The 22,986-nt window shown below is 38.9% G+C and overlaps 1 protein-coding gene across 1 annotated transcript in view; it reads right to left on the bottom strand.

The window, feature by feature from the left end:
* PIK3C2A (phosphatidylinositol-4-phosphate 3-kinase catalytic subunit type 2 alpha) overlaps nt 1-22,986 on the bottom strand; it is a 105,309-nt gene that overhangs the window by 67,774 nt on the left and 14,549 nt on the right. Inside the window, exon 2 of the mRNA XM_070428233.1 lies at nt 9,562-10,682. Coding sequence (XP_070284334.1) covers nt 9,562-10,620 — 1,059 coding nt within the window. The 5' untranslated portion in view covers nt 10,621-10,682. The remainder of the gene's footprint in view (nt 1-9,561; nt 10,683-22,986) is intronic.

Raw genomic sequence — 22,986 nt, 5'->3', positions numbered from 1 at the left:
TAAACAGACCATACTATCCTAAAACACTGAGATTTGTTGTTCCTAACAAATCCTTTGGTCTGACATTCCAACCTTGTCATAATCTAATCCAATCATATTTCTGAGAACTTCCTAAATGATTTCTATGTCCCAGTTAGCTTGAATCATATCCTGTTCCTAATAAAACACAAATAAGCTTTCCTGCCCTCTGAAACTTTGTCTTCAATGCTTTCCTCGTAAATTTCCCTCAGAAGTAAAAAAAAAACCAAACTATTAATTTTAAGGTCCAACAGAATGCCACTTCATTTATAATGTCTTTTTTATGTTACTCAGTATGAAGCAATTCTTCCCTCCTAGCTCTTTTAAGTACTTATTTAGCCTGAACCAAACACTGCATCATTATATCCTATTTAATATTTTTCCTAATGTGAAAGCTCCTTAAAGATAAAAATCAAATTTTACTGAATTTTATATATTTTTTATAACTTTATATGTAGTTCAGAAGGCACTCAACCATTGGTTCAATTTGTTGAATGTTTTGTTCCCTCTAAAAAAAAAAGTTAAAAGTCATTTAACACTTCACACCCATTAGAATGGCTATTATTAGAATGGCCCGGCTGGTGTGGCTCAGTAGTTGAGCGTCAATCCATGAACCAAGAGATCCCTGCTTTGATTCCTGGTCAGGGCATATGCCCAGGTTGTGAGGTTGTGGGCTCGATCCTCAGTGGGGGGTGTGCAGGAGGCAACTGATCGAGGTCTCTCTTTCATCAATGTTTCTATCCCTCTCCCTTCCTCTCTCTCTCTCTAAAATCAATTTTTTAAAAAGATACTTTCTTAAAAACAACAACACAGGAAACAAATGATGGTGAGAATGTGAAGACAACAGAATCCTTATGCACTATTAGTAGTAATGTAAAATTGTAGTCTCTGTGGAAAAACAGTATGGTGGTTTCCCAAACAACTGAAAATAAAACTACCATATAACCCAGCATTTTCATTTTGGAGTACATACTCAGAAAACTTGAGAGTAGTTCTTGAAGAGATATTAGTACACCCATGTTCATAGTGGCATTATTTACAACTAGAGGCCTGGTGCACAAAATTCATGTGTGTGGGGGGGGTGTCCCCTCAGCCTGGCCTGTGCCCTCTTGCAGCCCAGAAGCCCCATGATGGATTGCCCCGCAGAGGGAGGCCCCATCCACCAGGGACTCCCTCTGCGGGGTATCATGGGGCAATGGTGGGGCCCCCGACCAATCATACTGCACCTGCCTTGGCTGGCCTGGCACCAGTGGGTGTCATAGCGTGGTCATCTGGACAGTCATTCCGCTGTTTGGCCATTAGGTTGATTTGCATATTATACTTTTATCATTATAGATAGCTAAAATGTAGAAGCAACAAGTGGCCATCAACAGATGAACAGATAAGCAAAAAGATATATACATACAACACAGTATTATTTAGCCTTAAAAAATAAATTCTGCAATATGCTACAACATGGACGGACTTTGAGGACATTATGCTAAATTAAATAAGCTGGTCATAAAAAACAAATACTGTATGGCTCCACTTACATGAGGCACTTAAGAGTATTCAAAAATCAAAAAGACAAAATGGCCCTAGCCGATTTGGTTCAGTGGATAGAGCGTTGGCCTGTGGACCAAAGGGGTCCCAGGTTTGATTCCAGTCAAGGGCTCGTACCTTGGTTGCAGGATCCTCTCCAGCCCAGGCCCTGATCAGGGCTCATGCAGGAGGCAACCAATCAATGTGTTTCTCTCACATCGCTGTTTCTCTCTGTCTTTCCCCTCTCTCTTCCACTCTCCCTAAAAATCAATGGAAAAATATACTCGAGTGAGGATTAACAACAAAAATAAAAAAGACATGCCCTAACTGGTTTGGCTCAGTGGATAAAGCGTCGGCCTGCGGACTGAAAGGTCCAAGGTTCGATTCCCGTCAAGGGAGGGCATGTACCTTGGTTGCGGGCACATCCCCAGTAGGGAGTGTGCAGGAGGCAGCTGATCGATGTTTCTCTCTCATCGATGTTTCTCTCTATCTCTCTCCCTTCCTCTCTGTAAAAAAAATCAATAAAATATATATATATAGAAACATCGATGAGAGAGAAACATCGACCAGCTGCCTCCTGCACATCCCCCACTGGGGATGTGCCCGCAACCCAGGTACATGCCCTTGACCGGAATCGAACCCGGGACCCTTCAGTCCGCAGGCCGACGCTCTATCCACTGAGCCAAACCGGTTTCGGCCAATAAAATATATTTAAAAAAATAAAATAAAATAAATAAAAAAGACAAAATATATAATGGTGGCTGCCAGGAGTTTGGGGGAAGAAAAATGAGAAGTTGTTTAATGAGTATAGAATTTCAGTTTTACAAGGTAAAAAGAGTTATAAGGATAAATGGTGGTAATGGCTGCACAACAATATAAATGTATTTAATACCACTGAACTGTAATCTTAAAAAAGGCCAAGATGGTAAATTTTGTTACTTGTATTTTAGCACAATCAAAGAAATATTTAGCAATTACTGAGCATTTATTACATGTCTGGCTTTGCTGTAAGCAATTTACTAGTATATATGTATGCATTATTTATTTCTAACAAAGTCCTATTACAGGGGTGGGCAACCCCTGGCACGTGTGCCAAACATGGCACGCCAGTAACTTTTGCTGGCACTCGAAACCCTCTCTTATAGTCTTCCATTTACAATTTTTTTCTTAATATCGACTTTTTTATTTTTCAGATAAATTCAGTGTAGGTGCATCTTAGATAAATAAATAATTTTACATAACAAGTTATCTTAAAAACCATAGACATGGATTGACGTGAGAGGGGAAAAGCAATTTCCATGCCTCTGCCTTAACTCTCCCTGCCTTCCTAGATCTGACCAGTGTTTTGGTTTCATCCACATACGCTTGTGAATCTTTGTTCTCAGTGATGAATTTTGTTAAGTCTCGTAATAGGAGTAGCCTGACGGATGAAAGTAGTAGCTCGTGCATATCTCTGAAGGTGACGAAACATAAACCTGATGTAAAATCTGTCATCAGTGATGCAGCAGCAAAAGTCCCACTGATAATATCAAACGGAGTCATAAAGTTTTCTGTTGGACTATCAGTGTACATGTATACATTAAAAAATAAATGTAATTTTCATCATCATATACTGTGTTTTTGTCACTCGAATGAATTTTATTAGTTCTTCAAGGTTCTTCACATATGTACACCTTAAGAGATATCAAGTAGGTGTAACATGTTCTCAAAAAATTAGGGTTGGCACGCAGAAGAATTTTGAGTCAGAGATTTTGCTGGTTTTGGCACACACTCACAAAAAGGCTGCCCACCCCTGTCCTAGTAGGTAGATACTATTATCCCCATTATACAGATTTTTAAAAAATGAGGTACAGAGAAATTAATTAACTTATATAAGGTCACACAAGTAATATATTCAGAGATAGGATTTCAACCCAGGTAGCCTAGCTTCAGAATCGCATACTTAATTACCATACCAATCTACCTCTCAAGTCTCTTAAAAAAAATAATGCAATGAGAAAAACAACATATGACCTTTGCAGGAGCAATGTTATAGAAAACCTCTATTTTTGCTTGACCCAATAATCATCTTTCCTTCTTTAACTGTTTTGCATGTTTTACTTAACAGATTTTGAATCTCCTTAGTGACATTTCTAGATTTTTCAAAAATCAAATGTTGTATTTTTTTACAGTGCCATTCATGAATTAGGTCCTTCCTTTCAAGCAGGTTATAAGTTTCAATGGACAGTGAAAAAAATAGATTATAATAACTAACTCTCTAGTCATACATTAAGGTAATAATAGGCTCTGGAAAGTTAACTCAAAAGTTCTGTCCACAAAGTAAAAAATAGCTGGGCTGCCAATTATTTTGTCTCAGACATTAGCATTTTTTTTTGTTTTTCTTCACTCTTTTTAAAAAATATATATTTTTATTGATTTCAGAGAGAAAGGGAGAGGGAGAGGGAGAGAGAGATAGAAACATCAATTATGAGAGAGAATCATTGATCAGCTGCCTCCTGCATGCCCTTTATTGCAACCCAGGCATGTGTCCTGACCGAGAATTGAACCATGCATGACCTCCTGGTTCATAGGCTGATGCTCAACTACCAAGTCACACCAGGTGGGCTCTCCACTCTTTTTAAAATTTTTTTTTTAAATTTTACACCTAGTCTCTAAGCTCTTGCCCCCAATCCTTCTCCACTCTACTCTAACAACCTAAGCATCATAGTATCTCTTTTCTCCATTGATCTTGCACACTTTTATGTGGCACTCAAGGCTTTGTATGTTGTACTGCAATTTATGTGCATACACAGCCTGTCTCCCTCTTCTAACTCAAATTCTTTAAGGATGAGGTTTGCAAATTATTAATATTTGTAAACCTCACAATGTATAGCCTCAAATATTTTTTAATGAATGAGAGAGACAAATGATAATCAATAAGAAAATAACTGCTAATGCTATTATCCAATATATGGAACAAAGAAAAGTCTGTTGTGGAAGATACTGAGTTCTCTAGTAAATATATTAGGCTTGTAAATTTTTAATAATAATCTAGAAATATTTCATTCCAGAAATTCTATTCCAGAGCTAAAGATCTGGATTTGAGGATCATTCATCCAATTTCTGCAATTTCCTACAGGGAAAATTTATGTCTGCTAATCGCTGTCAGCCTCAGCCTCCATCAGGATCACTGAGAGGGCAATATCCCAGCCAAAGGGGTTTTGGGTCCAAGATCCATTAATAGGAGATAGTCTCTTTACGAGGCTGAGGATTGCACTCATTGAAAATGAAGCTGGGACACCTCTCTCTCTCTCTCTCTCTTTTTCTCTCTCTCTCTCTTACACACGCACGCGCGCGCGCGCGCGCGCACACACACACACACACACACACACAGAGATTGGTTGATTTATTATATGAAATTAAATCATGTAATAATAGAGAGTGACAAGACTCGAGAACAACAGTTGGCAAGCTGGACACCCAAGAGAGTCAAAGGTATAGCTCTAGTCTGAACCTGTCAGGCTCAAGACTCAGTAAGAGCCGATACTTCAGTTTGAGTCTGAAGGCAGGAAAAAAATCCATGTTACAGCTCAAAGGCAGTCAGACAGGAGGAGTTCCTCATGGGCAGGAGGGTCAGCCTTTTTGTTTAATTAAGGCTTTCAACTGATTGGACAAGTCCCACTGATATTAGAAAAGGTAATATGCCTTTATTCAATCTACTGATTCAAATATTAATCTCATCCAGAAACATCCTGACAGACACACTCAGAAGGTCTGACCAAATGCCTAAGCACTCCGTGGCACAGTCAAGTAGACACATAAACTTAACCATCACAGCCTCTCAACCATAAAGACCCATGGAATCACATCACTATAAAAGTCTAAACCAGTAGTTTTTAAATTCTGTACCTTGGAGCCTAAAGATACAGAATTGGAACATGAGAAAACAGGTAACAAATATTAAAGACAACCAAGAACAAAACTTCAGGCAAATGCCTATATTTAGAAGCTAGACAAAGAAAAAGGAGTCAAAGATCATAGGATAAAAAATAGGAAGTATGATTAACTAGGGCAACAGAAGAGAAGTTTCAAAAAAAGGATGTAGTCAATTGTTGCAAATGAAACAAAAGGGATGGACAGTGAATGTGGTCACTAGATTGGCAATTAGTAGTCATATGACCAGAAATAAATTTCTGCAATATGATGGGAACAATAGAGGACAGAGAAGACTGGAAAGGAAGTAAGTACAAATTCCTTTATAAAAAATAATGGTAGAAAATACTTTGGGGAGACAGGAATAGGAAAAGAGATGAAAGAATTAAATTTTGGAAAAGGGAAGGAATATCTCTTTCCTCAATCCAGAAAGAAGGGCAGGTCTGAGGTGGGCAAGTACATACAAAGAATAGCCTTCATCTCAACATTAAAAAAAAAAGGTAATGAGGTCATCTACTAGAAGAGAGGTGGAAAGAGTTCATTAGGGGATTAAGGAAAGCAGTGAAGATTTGAAATGATTCACAAAAACTTATCAGTATATACTTTGTAAAGGAGTTATAAGAATATGGGAAAGGTTTATGCCTGCAAAAGTCCAAGGTTCATGCCACATTACCCCAAAATTAGATGGAACACAATATTAAGCTTTAAATAAATATACCATAAGCATTAAATATATATAAGTTACTATTCAGAACTTGGTTACTTCCTTATTGGAATTATTTTTTAAGAATCCTTTTATTATCCTTTATTTTTAGATATATTTTTGTTTATTTCAGAGAGGAAAGGAGAGGAAGAGAGGCAGAAACATCAATGATAAAGAGAATCATTAACTGGCCACCCCCATTGGGGATTGAGCCCTGCCCGGGAATCAAACTGTGACCCCCCTGGTTCATTCGTCCACACTCAACCACTGAGCCACACCAGCTGGGCTTCCTTATTGAAAATTTTTTTAAAAATTTACAGAAAAGACTTCAGTAACCTATCAAAATAGAGTATTACAATCAGCTAGGTAATAAAAATCATGTTTTGTTCAGGTTTCCCTCACCTTTAAAATTAATAATAGACAATGGGCCGAGACCGGTTTGGCTCAGTGGATAGAGCGTCGGCCTGCAGACTCAAGGGTCCCAGGTTCGATTCCGGTCAAGGGCATGTACCTTGGTTGCGGGCACATCCCCAGTGGGAGGTGTGCAGGAGGCAGCTGATCGATGTTTCTCTCTCATTGATGTTTCTAACTCTCTATCTCTCTCCCTTCCTCTCTGTGAAAAATCAATAAAATATATTTTTTTAAAAAAAGAAACCAACTTTAAAAAGAAAAATAAATAAATAAAAATAATAGACAATGGGAATATAAGTTTATAACATTAATATAATTAACTTTTAGAAAGAGTAAATATCCACAGAACTTTGCAGAACCACTTCTATGAAAATAATTTAATTCATTACTCAAATATATAAATGTGCTCAAAGTAGCTAAATATATAGCTATTAACTCAAAGTCTGATTTAAATTTAAATTGCCATAAGACAGTTTTAAGTAGTATTCCTTTTCTTGGTTTTATTCACAAAACATTTGAACTAAAATATTTAGATTATTATGAACAAAACAAGACATTAAAAGGAAACAGGAAGTAAGTTTGCTGAGTAAGAAAAACACCCGTCTGAGTTTTCACCACAAAGCATAAAATTCTAACAGCTTTGAAAAGAATAATTAAGTACATAAAGTAACTAAAGAAAACAGACTTCACAATCTTATTTCCCAACAAAATATATAAACCTCAGGGGAAAGCTGTTAATTAGAGATGAATAGTGTATGAAAAATTAAAAGCTCCATCTAATATTTGTGCCACAAACTTCCAACATTACTAGTGTTCTGTTTGGCCTAACTGAAACCAAACTTTATCTTCTTGTACACAAAGAAAATGATAAAATCTTGTGTTATTAAAAGGTCTTAGAACTTTTCTATAAATATAGAAAATCTTTTACAGCATTTTTAACAGGTGCACACCAAACTTCTGATTGAAGACCTTCAGTAATTGTACATTAACAACCTATTGGCTACTTTTATAAATACCTTTGTTGACATTTACCTATTATACCTGCCCCCCTGAATTTTCTTTCCTTGTTTTACTTTTGGGTACAATAAATTTTAAAATTAAGTTACTAAATTGAATTTCAACTCACAGAGAAATATATAAACAAATAAGATTTGCTTAATTTTTAAAAATATATTTTATTGATTTTTTACAGAGAGGAAGGGAGAGGAATAGAGAGTTAGAAACATCGATGAGAGAGGAACATTGATCAGCTGCCTCCTGCACACCCCCTACTGGGGATGTGCCCACAACCAAGGCACATGCCCTTGACCGGAATCGAACCTGGGACCCTTCAGTCCGCAGGCCGACGCTCCATCCACTGAGCCAAACCAGTTAGGGCGATTTGCTGAATTTTTAAGTTTTCTATAAAACATTTAACTTTCAGCACCTGCAATCACTTGTCTCTATTAAAATTTAACACAATGCTTGCTACTTAATGTAGCACAAAGTAACATGCTTAACGTAGTTAACATATTGAAAATTTTAGTATATCACTATTTCATCTTTATTAGAATACTGTGGGCCCTGGCTGGGTAACTCAGTTGGTTAGAGCATAGTCCTATACACCAGAGGGTGGTGGGTTTGATTCCTGGTCAGGGGACATACCCAGGCTGCAGGTTTGATTCCAGGTTGGGGCACATGCAGGAGGCAACCAAGCAATGTTTCTCTCTCACATTGATGTTTCTTTCTCTCTCTCTCTCTCTCTCTCTCTCTCTCTCTCTCTCCCTTCCTCTCTGTAAAATTAAAAAAAAAAATTTGTAATTATAAAAGCAAAATACAAATCTGCAATTAGGTATATTATATTTGGAAAGGAGAAGTCTAAACTCTGCTGCCTCTCTTCTGAGGGAAGACATCCTGCCCAGCCACCCTTAACTAATTTTTCCAGATAGTTAAGACTATATGAACTTGACAACTACACCATATAATCAATAATCAATAATAATAAAAGGGTAATATGCTAATTAACCAGACGTCCTTCTGGATGTCCTTCCTTCTGGACCAAGCCGCAGCAGGCGGGGGCCAAGGCAGAGGTGAACAAATTTTGTGCATCAGGCCTCTAGTCCTATATAATAAAAGGCTAATATGCAAATTGACCGAACGGCAGAACAACTGGTCGCCATGACACACACTGACCACCAGGGAGCAGATGCTCAATGCAGGAGCTGCCCTCTTGTGGTCAGTGCGCTCCCACAGGGGGAGCACCACTCAGCCAGAAGCCAGGCTCATGGCTGGCGAATGGAAGGGTGGTGGTGGGAGCCTCTCCCGTCTCCAAGGCAGCACTAAGGACCCCTTGGGCACAGGCATCTGCCCCCCAAGGGCGAAGGCCAGGCTGAGGGACCCCTCACTCCCTGCCCCGTGCATGAAGTCGTGCACCGGGCCTCTAGTAGACTATATTTCCATTCCCCACTTTTATCCATATAGGTGATTAAAGAGAGTCCTTTAAATGGTTTTTCTCCTGTCTCTCTGGAGTTATCCTCCTTCCCTCCCTTCCTGTCATTCATTCATGGTTAAAAACAATAAAACAATATAATGAGGAACAATATAACAATATAAAAAATAAAATGAGAATTTCTATAATGGAGTTAAAACCACAATTCCTTGTTTACCTTGAAAAATAAGAGATAAGAAAAAGTAGGGCCACATATAAGAAGTCATGGAGAAACAGATAAAAAATATTTTAAATGCCTATCAGTGATAGCCAGATTCTTGACTGGAAGTTCTTTCAATTTATAATCCTTAAAAAGATAACAGTAACAGCAAGCAATTTTTCAATTGATCAAAACACATTTAATCCTTTATCATACAATGTAAGAGTCACAGCACACTTAAGAACAAGAAAGTAAGATTCAAAATGAAAAATATTTTTACCTAATAAATTATGCACACAAATATGAATTTTGTATTACTACTAAGTTTGAGAAGTTAATTAAAAAACAAAACAAAACACAAAACTGTACCTGAGATATTTGGCCGTGAGTTGTTCGAATATTTAAAGATTGGCTTCTTGTTACCATTGCCCCAGAAAGAGATTTTCCATTCACCTTTCTTTCAAGGTGACAACTTGCTAGTGATCTCTCTTCAAGAAGAACAGCATCCCAAGGATCCTCTGCTAGCAAACCTGGAACATTTTTCTCTTCTTCATAGTCTAATACCTCTACACTGTCCACTTTAGGCTTACTTAGAGGATCTAAGTCTAACCAGTCAAATTTACTGATATCTTCAGACTTTGGAGATACCTGTAGATTGCTGATTGTAGCTTTTGAATTTGTTATTTCCAAATCAGTCCTTGCTTTTCCATTTTTTAAAAATGCTGATGTACTAGCTATTTTGTCAAACAGCTTTGCCATGTCAGGACTGACGACTGGACGACAGATAGGTAAGCTTCCTTGTGGATGAAACTGTGTGGCCGATGTCAAAGGATATGAAAAATATGGGGACTGTCCTGGAAGACTTAAATATATAGGTTCTGTGGATGGAAAAGTAGGCATTCTTGGATTAAAGCCGTTTTGGAATGCAGTCTGTTTATTACTATAAGTTGACTGATAAATAGAAGGTAAAGTATAAGTGGAAGGCCCAGATAAACCAGTTGGCCACTGTCCTCTCTGAATAGTAGGTCTAAGATACAGCTGTGCTGAAAACGAAGGGCTCAGAATAGGAGTAACTGGCATTGCAGGTGTTTTCCTTGTCTCAAAACTGTCATCTAGCAATAGTTTCTCCAGTTCAGCTTGGGTTAGCTTTTCTACATCAATATCAACTGCTCTTTTTTGGGTATCTGATTCAGGAAACACCATGAGGTCATAATCCTGTTTGTTATAAACTTGTGCTCTTTGTCTGGTGCTGCTTGACAACTCAAAGCCTCGCTGATTATCAGTTACTTGTCTACCTTTCTGCAGTTTTGCTAAAGCCTCTGCTTCCATCTGTAACGCTTCTTCTTTGTCCACATCTTTTGTTCTTGTTGGGTCCAGATGTGAAGATGAACATTGCTTAAATCCATTGCTGCTGGATATCTGAGCCATGTCCACTTAACAGACCAACCTTCCTCTAATCTTTTTTTTCTTGTAGCTCCCAATAGCAAGACCTATACACAAAAATAAACATAATACTCAATTAAATTTTTTAAACACAAATTTTATTTTTAACCTATAATTTAGTTAGCTTTTAAGCCACTTACAAACACACTACCAAATAAAATAAAATGAAGTTAGGGGTGAAAGAACACTTAAAATTTCTTATACACTCACTGTTAGGTTAAGGAAGATATTTAGACATAAATATCTTGACTGCCCCATTCCCAGGAAAGCTACAACAGTAAATGAACTCAACAAGCTTTCACTTCAGCTGTCACAATAGCTACCATAAACCAGTGGCAGTTCTGCCAGAATTCTTGACATGAAATGGCTTAAATGCTAGTCACTAATTTGCAAGAGTTCCAACAGGATTTACTGTTATGCAAATAGCAAATCAAAAAGAGTTTCAATCTTTTGCTATTTGTTAAACTACTCAAAAGCCAATTAGCAATAAAAGTACTCAATACTTAGTCAATAAAACTAAGAAACTAATAGTCTATCAAATATCATATGAAAAACTATTCAGTTTATCACATAGTTTTGATCACACTTCTGATTATATTAATTAAAATCAGTAGTTATAATACTAAATTTTTTTTCTAATTGCTAAAATATTCAGAAGACAGCTTATTAAACTTTCTCATAGATCAGTTTTATTTTTAAATTATACTTCTCTGTTTAAGAGAAACACTTAATTCAAATCAAGATTACCCTGTGAAGTAATAGGACCAATTAAAGGGTTAGTTATCTTCTGTGTAACAGAGGGCACATTTCCTGCTTCTAATTAGTATAATACAGGTGTTAAGTGTGGGTTCTGGAGTCAGACCACCTTGATTTATAAGACTGTAGGACCTTGGGCAAATGAAAACTTTTTCATGCCTTAGTTTCCTAACTTCTAAAATGAAAAAAAGTATCTATTTCTTAAATTATAAGGATTAAACGAAACAATGCAACTCAAAGTGTTTAACCATTGGCCTTGAGTATAAGCACTAAATAAATGGCACCTATTATTGATCTAATCTAGTATGAGATACACCTAGTTTGTATTATTGATCTAATCTAGTATGTGATACACCTAGTTTGAAGACTTAGAAAGCAAGAGAGCTCCTGTTTACGTCATTTTTCTAGCATAGTGCTTGTCTACAGTATACACTTACTAAATATTTAATGAAAGGACATAGGAAAACACCCATAGCAAATTCAAATTAATATAACACAAGTGAAAATCATAAGTGGTGAGGTAATACTAAATTTAAAAAAAAAGTAATAATGATGAGAACATGAAGAAAGAGGTATCCAAGGAAGATAACCTTTGCAATTCTTTTATACAACTACTAGAGGCCCTGTGGGGTTCCTCGACCTGGCCTGTGGGCATCCGGCCAAAACCAGCTCTCCGACATCCCCTGAGGGTCCCAGATTGCAAGAGGGTGCAGGCCAGGCAGAGGGATCCCACTGGTGTATGATCGGGGCCGGGGCGTGTCTGACCCATCTCCTGTCTCGCCCAGTCCTGATCCGACAGACCCCAGCAGCAAGCTAACCTACCAATCAGAGCGTCTGTCCCCTAATGGTCAGTGCGTGTCATAGTGACTGGTCTAACAGTCGGACACAGCCTATTAGGCTTTTATTATATAAGATAGCTGAATTTGAGGCATTTCACTGAAAAGCTATTCCAAATTTTTCCCTTCTGTGGTAGACCACAAACTAGGCACAACGTACACTTAAAATTTGTACACTTCATTGTATGTAAATGTTTTTATCAAAAGAAAAAACTTGCCCTAGCTGGTTTGGCTTACTGGATAGATCGTAGGCCTGCAGACTGAAGGGTCCCGGGTTCGATTCCAGGCAGGGGCACATGCCTGGGTTGCGGGCTTGATCCCCAGTAGGGGGCATGCAGGAGGCAGCCAATCAATGATTCTTTCTCATCATTGATGTTTCTATCTCTCCCTCTCCCTTCCTCTCTGAAATCAATAAAAATGTTTTTTTAAAAAGAAAAAACTGGACACAAATATTGACTCTTGCTAAATATGCACAAAGTAATTAGAGGAAAGTACTAATATCTACAATTTACTTTAAAATGCATAAAAAAATAAGATGAATTGATTAATGGAGGGATAATAGATGAATATGTGATAAGGGAAGTAAGGAAAAATGTTAGCAGTAAAGTCTAGGTCAGTGATGGCTAACCTATGACACGCGTGTCAGAGGTGACACACGAACTCATTTTTTGGTTGATTTTTCTTTGTTAAATGGCATTTAAATATATAAAATAAATATCAAAAATGTAAGTCTTTGTTTTACTATGGTTGCAAATATCAAAAAATTTGTATATGTGACACGGCACCAGAGTTAAGTTAGGGTTTTTCAAAATGATGACAGGCCGAGCTCAAAAGGTTTGCCATCACTGGTCTAGGTGGTAGGTATACGGGTAGTCACTTTGAAATTGTTTCAACATGGCTAGATTACTGAATATTTTCAAAATAAAATGCTGAGTGCAGGGGGAATAGACACAAATTCCTCCCATTCCAGTATACACTGCCCTTTGCAATGTGACTTTACTGCTCCTCCCATAAGGAGGTGGGGTCTACTTCTTTACTTCATCTAAGCTGGTTTTGTGATTTTCTTTGACCAAGATGATATGAAAGAACTGACACTATGGGAGTTTTCAGTCAGGGTCATAAAAGGCCAGTGCTTCAGCTCTTCCTTTTTTGAGTGCAGCCACTGTCATGTGAATACTTATAAAGAATGAAAGCCAGGGAAGAGAGGCCCAGGCAATAACTAGCACCAACCACCAAACATGTGAGTGAAGTCACCCTCTTAGACCATTCATCCATAGTCCAAATGACCACACCCACATGAGTGACCCAAGGCATGACCAGCAAAAGAAACCACCCAGCATAAGTTCAAGCCAAATTGCTAACCCACAATATCATTTTGCAATGGTTTGTTACACAGTAATAGAAACTGATAAACCTTTTATTTTTACTTTTAGAACACAAAACTGAAGTTACTTACCTATTTAATAACAATAAATTTCTGTTTTAACCAGGACAGTCACCAACACTACCTTCCCTTTACAATTCAGAGAATGAACAGTTCCCTTTTCCTTTCTAAAGCTGCTCCCTTTGCTTATATCCTTAATTCCACTAAATTCCCCTACTTCTTTATAATGATTGCCTCCTTTGCATTATTTATTTCTACTTTACTTGCTTTTCTGCTCCTTTGCCATAAAAATGTTCAAGTTTTCTCCATACTGAGGGGAAATCTTCTCAACATTCTCCTTTAGACTCCAGTAGCTTCCATCTCCATTTTCTCCTTTCAGGGCCAAACTTCTCAAATGAGTCCTTTCTTTACTCATTCTGTCTTGGAAAAAAATCTACTTGTCCTTCAGGGCCCAGTTCAAATACAGCTTTTTGCCTGAAGCTTTTCTTAATGCAGCTCCTATCAGAATTCATCTTTTTAACTCAACTAATAATTCTTATCTTTATTTTGTAGACTTTATGCTGCTTTTGCTTGCTCGGCATCCTTTCCTCTGGTAGTATCTATAATTTCCTTTTTGGAAACTACTTATCTCCCTTTTATTCCATCTAGTTTGAATAGGGCTGGACTGTATTTTCACCCCATCCCATCTTCCCCAACCACTCCAGAGGATCCAAGACTAGCCAATCACAGTTAAACCCAGGACTTCTGAAACTTTGTACAGGAAGCTCATCGTTGAGGTTGCTAAGCTGATAGGGTGTAAGCCTGACACTGCCGTATTGACTATCTTTGCCTCCACTTGAGGAGATGCTACCTGAGAATGTGCATCCAAGCCAGAAGAGAGCAAAGATAAATGAGACAGATCCTGGATATTACATTAAGCATCTGGATCTAACCCATATTCAAGGTCAGTCTTTTCTTTTATGTGAAGCAATAAAACCCACTCTTTGCTTTAAGCCATTTTAAAGTTACTTTCTGCCATGATAACCAAAAATATATTTATTAACACAGAATCTGTAACATGCATGTCCACCTAACTGACTAAAATATGCTTCTTAAGTGCAGAGGCCTACTTTGCTGTTTTTCTTCCCTACAACATTTAAAACCACCTTGCTTAATAAATATGGAACTAAATTTAATGAACATGTGTGTTAACAGGAGGGACTAAGGACTAATGAACAGCCCTGAAAAAAGGATTTCAGATCTCACAAGAGTATGGAGGTTTTTGTTTTGTTTTTTAAATATATTTTATTGATTTTTTACAGAGAGGAAGGGAGAGAGATAGAGAGTTAGAAACATCGATGAGAGAGAAACATCGATCAGCTGCCTCCTGCACATTTCCCACTGGGGATGTGCCCGCAACCCAAGTACATGCCCTTGACCGAAATCAAACCTGGGACCCTTCAGTCCGAAGGCCGACGCTCTATCCATTGAGCCAAACCGGTTTCGGCAAGAGTATGGAGGTTTTATTGGAGAAATGAGTTAAGTGTAAATTGCCTGTTACTGAACACAACACATTGCCTATTTTTCCCCCCACAAAATCAGATGGACAAGAACAAAATAACAATTTACAAAGATATAAAGATTCATCTTCCACAAGCATAACGACACTGTTATTTAAGTATTCTCCTGGCTCCCATATTTGATAATAATATGACATTGTTCTGAAAGGGGATCTGGATTTTTTTAAGTGAGTTTGAGATACAGTTTATTAGATGGAGAACATACTTATTCCAAGTATTTCAAATTGATGTTATTGCTCATTTACTAACAAAGGTATAAAATTAATAGCCTGAAATACATTTTAATAATGAATGTGGTGTTTCACATTATCAATTAATTTGCTTGCTCAATTCCTGGTACCAACTCAAAATAGTATGCTAAAGTATACAAAATAGTATACTAAAGTTAGTATATGCTAAAGCAAATTCAACTCAGTGATAGTGATCTATTAGCAGCTAAATTACCATACTTTAATTTTCCATGTGAATACTCAAATGGTAAAAAGGACTTTAAAAATTGTCCAAAAGTAACCCCGTGCTTCAGCTATTTTCCTGGGGCTGCTGTACTGACATGCTCCATTAATTTTTAAAAATGAAACTTCATCTGATGACAAACACTTAGCAGGAAATAATTCCCTGCATGCTAATTCAAAATGAAAACTTCAATGCTAATGTTCTCCTAATTCAAACTGGGAAAGACAATATAAGTAGTGTTTGAATGATGACTGTATACCATCTGCCAAAAATTTCCCAACATAAAGTAACCCAGTAATGAACTCAAGGCCGTAGCTACTTTAAATTCTTCAAACGAGGCAATTAAGCTGTTCAGTTAAACTTTTGGATACCATTTACAGACCCAAAAGAATTAGTTTAAAAGATCTTGGCTTCTTCTGCAATAGACATTCATTTAGAATTTAAATTTAAATCTCAGGAAAAAAATAAAGTAAGCCAGCCCTGCTACTCATCTAAATGCTCCCATCTTAAAATTAAAAAAAATAAACTAAGAAAATGGAGAAACAATGATTTAAGTTCAACAATACAAATATATCTCGTCTACAATGAAAGAAAAAATAAATCATGGTACCTCCTTGGAAATGAATATTATGCCACCGTTAAAAATAAATTTATGAAGACTATAATAACTATGGAAAATATGTTAACATTGTAGCACCCCAGCTAATTTGGCTCAAGTGGATAGAGCGACGGTGTATGGACCAAAGGGTCCCAGGTTTGATTTCGGTGAAGGGCACATACCTTGGTTGCAGGCTCCTCCCAGGCCCAGTCCCTGGTCAGGGCTTGTGCAGGAGGCAACCAAGCGATGTTTCTCTCACATCAATATTTCTCTCTTTCTTTCCCTCTCTCTTCCACTTTCTTAAAAAAAAAAAAAAATCAATGGAAAAATATCCTCGGGTGAGGATTTAAAAACAAAATTGTAGTAAATATACCTTAGGCCAAACATTGCTTTAAGCATTATATTAACTAATTTAATCCTCACAAATTCTTTAAGTAGCTACTAAAGACAAATGAAACTTAAGCACAAGTTATATTATCTGCCGAAATTCATAGCAGCCAGTGGTGAAATCAGGACTCAAATTTAGGCAGGTCTAATTCACTATGATATATTTTAATGTTAACAGTTGTCAAGTTTCTTCCTTAATCTTGGGGTTATTTCTATATGCACTAATAAATTTTATTGTTTCTTTTAATTCTACCATTAAGTAGTTAATACTGCTAGTTAGTTATAACATGTATCAATTTATTGGTTAATTGTTTTATCACCAGATGACCAGCAAATTTATAATTTCATTGAGGGCATGAATTCTTATTTTATTCATTCTCTACTCTCAAACCTACTATAGTTCTTGAATGAATGCACCAATGACTCGAGAACTTAAGACATCAATCCTTTAACACTTGGAGTGCGGGAAACGAGTTAAGTGGCTCCCGTGAATTGCGCGTACTCTGCGGGAGCCGTCTTTAACTCGGTTCATACAGATTTGCGGTGGAGTGCGGGAAACGTGTAAACTCGGGCCGATTGTAACTGCGTATTACCAAATATTTGTTTGTAATCCACCCTTTTGGTGGATGGAACAAAACCAAAAGACAGAGCCATCTTATATTTTGGCGGGAAATTCACCCGCACTCCAAGTGTAACAAAGAAGTTCAAATTCTGAAACAAAAGAACATACTCAGCCTTGGCCAGTGTTGCTCAGTGGTTGAGTGTCAAAGATCACTGGTTGAATTCCCAGTCAGGACACATGCTCGGATTATGAGCTCGATCCCCAGTAGGGGGCATGCAGGAGGCAGCCAATCAGTGATGTTTCTCTCTCATTGATGTTTCTATTTCTCTCCCTTCCTCTTTCTCTCTTTAAAACCAATAAAATATTTTTAAAAAAAGAACATACTTAAAGAGCTCATTTATTATTAATTCAACTAAATTTGAAAAATCATGTGGTTGAGTTTAGTATAAACAAGTGGTAACAGAAAATATTAACTTGTAAACTAGAAAGGAGATGGCAACAGAAAACTAAAAATAGAAGAGAAGTACTCTATCTGTGCTAAAAGGAAAAACTCCTATAGACAAGAAGATAATATTCTCCTATCTCTACTGATTCATGGAGGGAAAAAACTCATCTGACAAAAGAAACCAAGTACTTTGGGGGTAGGCACTATACAAATTTGTCAAAAAGACAAAATGGAAGACTGTCCAGGTGTTGGGTGACATTAGGTTAAAGCAGCACTATTCAAAAGAAAGAGAATGCAAAGCATATTTGAAATTTAAAAATTTTTATATTTATATTAATGAACAAAACAGATAAAATTAATTTTAACATATTTTACTTAATCCAAGATATCCAAATTATTATTTAAATAAGTAACCCATATAAAAATATGAAAGGGTTGCCGAAACCGGTTTGGCTCAGTGGATAGAGCGTCGGCCTGCGGACTGAAAGGTCCCAGGTTCGATTCCGGTCAAGGGCATGTACCTGGGTTGTGGGCACATCCCCAGTAGGAGATGTGCAGGAGGCAGCTGGTCGATGTTTCTCTCTCATCGATGTTTCTAACTCTATCTCTCTCCCTTCCTCTCTGTAAAAAATCAATAAAATATATTAAAAAAAAAAAGACATGCCGAACCGGTTTGGCTCAGTGGATAGAGCGTCAGCCTGCGGACTCAAGGGTCCCAGGTTCGATTCCGGTCAAGGGCATGTACCTTGGTTGCGGGCACATCCCCAGTAGGGGGCGTGCAGGAGGCAGCTGGTCGATCTCTCTCATCCGATGTTTCTAACTCTCTATCCCTCTCCCTTCTTCTCTGTAAAAAATCAATAAAATATATTTAAAAAAAAAAAAGACAAAAGAAAATATGAAAGGTTTATTTTACATTATTTTTTAAAATATATTTTTATTGATTTCAGAGAGGAAAGAGAAGAAGAGAAAAACATGAATGATGAGAGAGAATCACTGATCGGCTGCCTCCTGCACACCCCCTACTAGGAATCAAGCCCACAACCTGGGCATGTGCCCTGACTGGAATTGAACTGTGACTTCCTGGTTCATAGGTCAATGCTCAATCACTGAGCCACACCAGCCAGGCTACATTCTTTTTTTTATACTTAAGTCTTCAAAATCTGGTATATATTTACACTTACCACATTTCAACTTAGACTAGCCACATTTCAAGTGTTCAGCAGTCAAAGGTGGCTAGTGGACAACACAAGATTAGAATTTATGAAGAAAGGAACTAAAAGCACGATAAATAAGCTTCATTATGGTAAGGAAAATTTATCTTTATGGTAAATTTCTTTATATGGTAAGGAAAATTTATCTTCACAAAAGTTACCCCTTCCCTCAGGTCAATAAAGTATTCCAAATATCTAATAGTTATTTTTCAGAAGGAAACTTTATTATTTTTAAGTCCCACAAATGTCACATAGCCTTTTAACTAAAGCCTACCTTATCATCTTTGAAAACTTTTTAAAGTATATAATTTCCAATTAATCTTTTCTACAATTAGAAAAACTTTTGTTGACAATGCCACTGAGCCACATTGGCCGAATAGGATAAGTTACAAAAAGATTAAATATTTAAATGTAATAAAAGGTAATAAAATCAAAAGAAAACAGAATGCTATGTAACCTCAGGATGAAAGGAAGCTACCCTAATATGGCAAACAAGCACCAATGAATTTATTAATTTCTTCAATAAATATTTATTGGGTGTATACTATAAGCCAGGCACTCTTCTAGGTGCTGAAAAGTAAAATAAAATAACCAATAAAAATGTCAATGAAAAGACAATAAACTAGAAAAAAAATTTGCTACTTATATCACAGAGAAAGAGGTAACTTTACTAATACATAACAAGGAGCTAATAAAGGAAAACAACCATATGGGAAAGGGGCTGAAGAGTCTGAAAAAGCAGTTCACAATAAAGATGTTTACTCTTGAGGCAATAGCAATTTAAAAGTTACACTAAAGCTAATATAAACCAAATTGATAACAAACTTACAGACAAAGTGAAAAATATTCAAACCAAAATTTATTAGATAAATAAAACAGTAAAGAAGATTTTATAGTAATTTTTAATGATGTCACATAAGTGGAAAGGTTGAAAAATTAGTGAACTAAGCATCCATCTTATGAAAGAGAAATAAGAGCAAAAGAGCCCTAACAGGTTTGACTTAGTGGTTAGAGCGTCAGCCTGTGCACCAAAGGGTTGTGGGTTCAATTCCTGGTCAAGGGCACGTGCCTGAGTTGCAGGTTCAATTCCCATGCACATGCAGGAGGCAACCAATTGATGTGTCTCTCTCACATCAATGTTTCTCTCTCTCTCTCTTCCCTACTCCCTCCCTCCTTTCCAGCCTTCTAATCAAATCTTTGTCTTTCTGGTGACCAGTCCCCATCCTGAAGCTATCTAGGGGTCCCCAACACTAGAAATCTCATTAGCATACAAAAGACTCTTCTTATCACTCTGGTGATTCCCAGGGCTTTAAATTATTTAAAACATGTTTTGGTTGATACTTTAGAGACAAAGGGAGAAGAATGAAGAGATAGAAACATTGATGAGAGAGAAACATCAACATCAATCGGCTGCCTCCTGCATGTGCCCTACTGGGGATCGAGCCCGAAACCCCAGCATGTGCCCTGACCCAAAATTGAACCGGGTACCTCTTGGTTCATGAGTCAACGCTCAACCCTGAGCCACACTGACCAGGCGATTCCCAAGGTTTTAGAAGTTGCATTGCAGGAACTGGGGATAAAGACCAATTTGTTGTTGTTGTTAATCCTCACCTGAGGATATTTTTCCCATTGATTTTTACAGAGTGGAAGAGAGGGGGAGAAAGAGAGAAAGAAACATCAATGTGAGAGAGACATATCCATCGGTTGCCTCCCGCAACCAGGCCCGGGATCAAGTCTGCAACCAAGCTACATGCCCCTGACTGAAATTGAGTTTGAGGGCTTACGTTCTAACCTCTGAGCAAAACCAACTAGGGCAAAGACAAATTTTTTTATTATTGTTATATCACAGTTCATTTAATGAAATTATATATAGCAATGCCAATGAGCAAATTAAAAAATTTTAATAGACTAACCTTAGAGACAATGTTAATGGAGAGACAAATATACATATGATTCCATTCATATAAAGTTCAAAAATATAAAAAACTAAATTATATTAAGACTAAATATATATATATATATATATATATATATATATATATATATGTATGCCTAAGCAACCATTTGACTGTTCGACCGGTAGCTATGACACACAATGACCACCAGGGGGGCAGACACTCAACACACAGGCATGGAAACATGGAAAAGACTGATGAATCTCAGAGGGAAAGGGGAAGGGAGTAGGTCGGGAAGAGATCAACGAAAGATCTTATATGTATACTGGAGGCCCAGTGCACAGATTCGTGCACCGGTGGGGTCTCTCAGCCTGGTCTGCGAGGATTGGGCTGAAACCAGCCTGGACTGCGGGAATCGGACCGAAACCAGCAGTCCCACATCCCCCGAGGGATCCCAGATTGCAAGAGGGCACAGGCCCGGCCGAGGGACCCCACCAGTCTATGAATCCGTGCACCAGGCCTCTAGTGCTTATATAAGGGTAAAACTGTGAAGGAAAAGAAAGGATTATCAAAAGTTAACATAGTGATTACTCATAGAGGGAGGAAGAGAGATTGATGATCAGGAAGAAGTGCCCTGGGGACTTCTGGAATATCAGCAACGTTCTAGTTCCTAACCTATCTACTGATCATATAAGTGTTTACTTTACAAGTATGTGTTCGATAATCATATATGCTTTATGTACTTTCCTGTGTGTTATCTACACTAATAAAAGAGAAACATGGTAATTAGCGTACGACCGCTACCCTTCCCATTGGCTAATCAGCATATCCTTATGCAAATTAACTGTCAGCCAAGATGGCAGCCGGCAGCCATGCACTGAAGCGAACAGGGAGGCTTGCTTGCTCCAGTGATGGCAAACTCCAACGTTCCCCGCCTGACTTGCCGGCCTCTCAGCTGCAACTCTAAGCAACTATGTTGCAAATATAGAAGCTAAACAAAACCACAGAAACCAGCTTTCAGTCAGCCAGGTTTCAGCCAGCCTGACCGCAACATTGTATCAAATACAGAACGTAAACAAAGGCCAGAAACTGGCTTTCAGCAGCCGAGGCCTCAGAGCTAAAGCTGGCCCAGAATAGAAAAAAAAGAAAAAGAAAAAAAGGAGCAGTTGGGTGCTTCAGTCACCTGCCAGCCGGAAAACGGCCCTCAGCCCCTCACCCAGACTAGCCAGGCACCCCAGTGGGGACCCCCACCCTGATCCAGGACACTCTTCAGGGCAAACCAACCGGCCCCCACCCATGCACCAGGCCTCTATCCTATATAGTAAAAGGGTAATATGCCTCCCGGCACCGGGATCAGTGTGACAGGGGTCAGCACCCAAACCCCCTGATCGCCCTGCGGCTCTGTGAGTGACAGGGGGCGGGGCCACAACCTCCCTATCCACCCTGCTCTGTTCGTGACAGGGAAAGACGCCCCAACCCCCTGATCAGCCCTGCTCTGTGCCTGATAGGGGGGAGCTCCCCAATCCCCTGATTGCCCTGCGGCTCTGTGTGTGACAGGGGAGAGCTCCCCAACCCCCTGATCACCCTGTGGCTCCATGTGTGACAGGGGGCGGGGCCACAACCTCCCTATCTGCCCTGCTCTGTTCGTGACAGGGGAAGGCACCCCAACCCTCTGATCAGCCCTGCTCTGTGCCTGATAGGGGGGAGTTCCCCAATCCCCTGATCGCCCTGCGGCTCTGTTTGACAGGGTGCGGCGCACCAACCCCCTGATCGGCCCTGCTCTGTGACAGTGGCGGCACCCCAACCCCCTGATCGGCCCTGCTCTGTGTGTGACAGGGTGCGGCGCCCCAACCCTCCCCTCCCCCCACGGGCCCTGCTCTGTGTGTGACAGGTAGAGCCATAACCTCTCCATCGGCCCTGCCCTGAGTGTGACAGTGGCGGCGCCCCAACCCCCTGATCGGCCCTGCTCTGTGGGTGATAGAGGGTGGCACCCCAACCCCCCTCCACGGGCCTTGCTCTGTGTGACAGGGTAGAGCCATAACCTCCCCATTGGCCCTGCCCTGAGTGTGAGAGGGTGCAGTGCCCCAACCCCCTGATCCACCCTGCTCTGTGTGTGACAGGGGGCGGTGGCCCAACTCCCCTATCAGCCCTACTCTGAGTGACAGGGGGGAGTTCCTCAACCCCCTGATCGGCCCTGCTCTGTGCATGACAGGGGGGAACTCCTCAACCCCCTGATGGGCCCTGCTCTGTGAGTGACAGGGGGCA

Source organism: Myotis yumanensis, unplaced genomic scaffold (assembly GCF_028538775.1).
Source record: "Myotis yumanensis isolate MYYU_CA2020_CCGP unplaced genomic scaffold, mMyoYum1.0.hap1 SCAF_10, whole genome shotgun sequence".
Classification (NCBI taxonomy): Eukaryota; Metazoa; Chordata; class Mammalia; order Chiroptera; family Vespertilionidae; genus Myotis; species Myotis yumanensis.
Note: the sequence above shows the minus strand (reverse complement) of the source record. Positions and strands in the feature narration are given on the sequence as shown.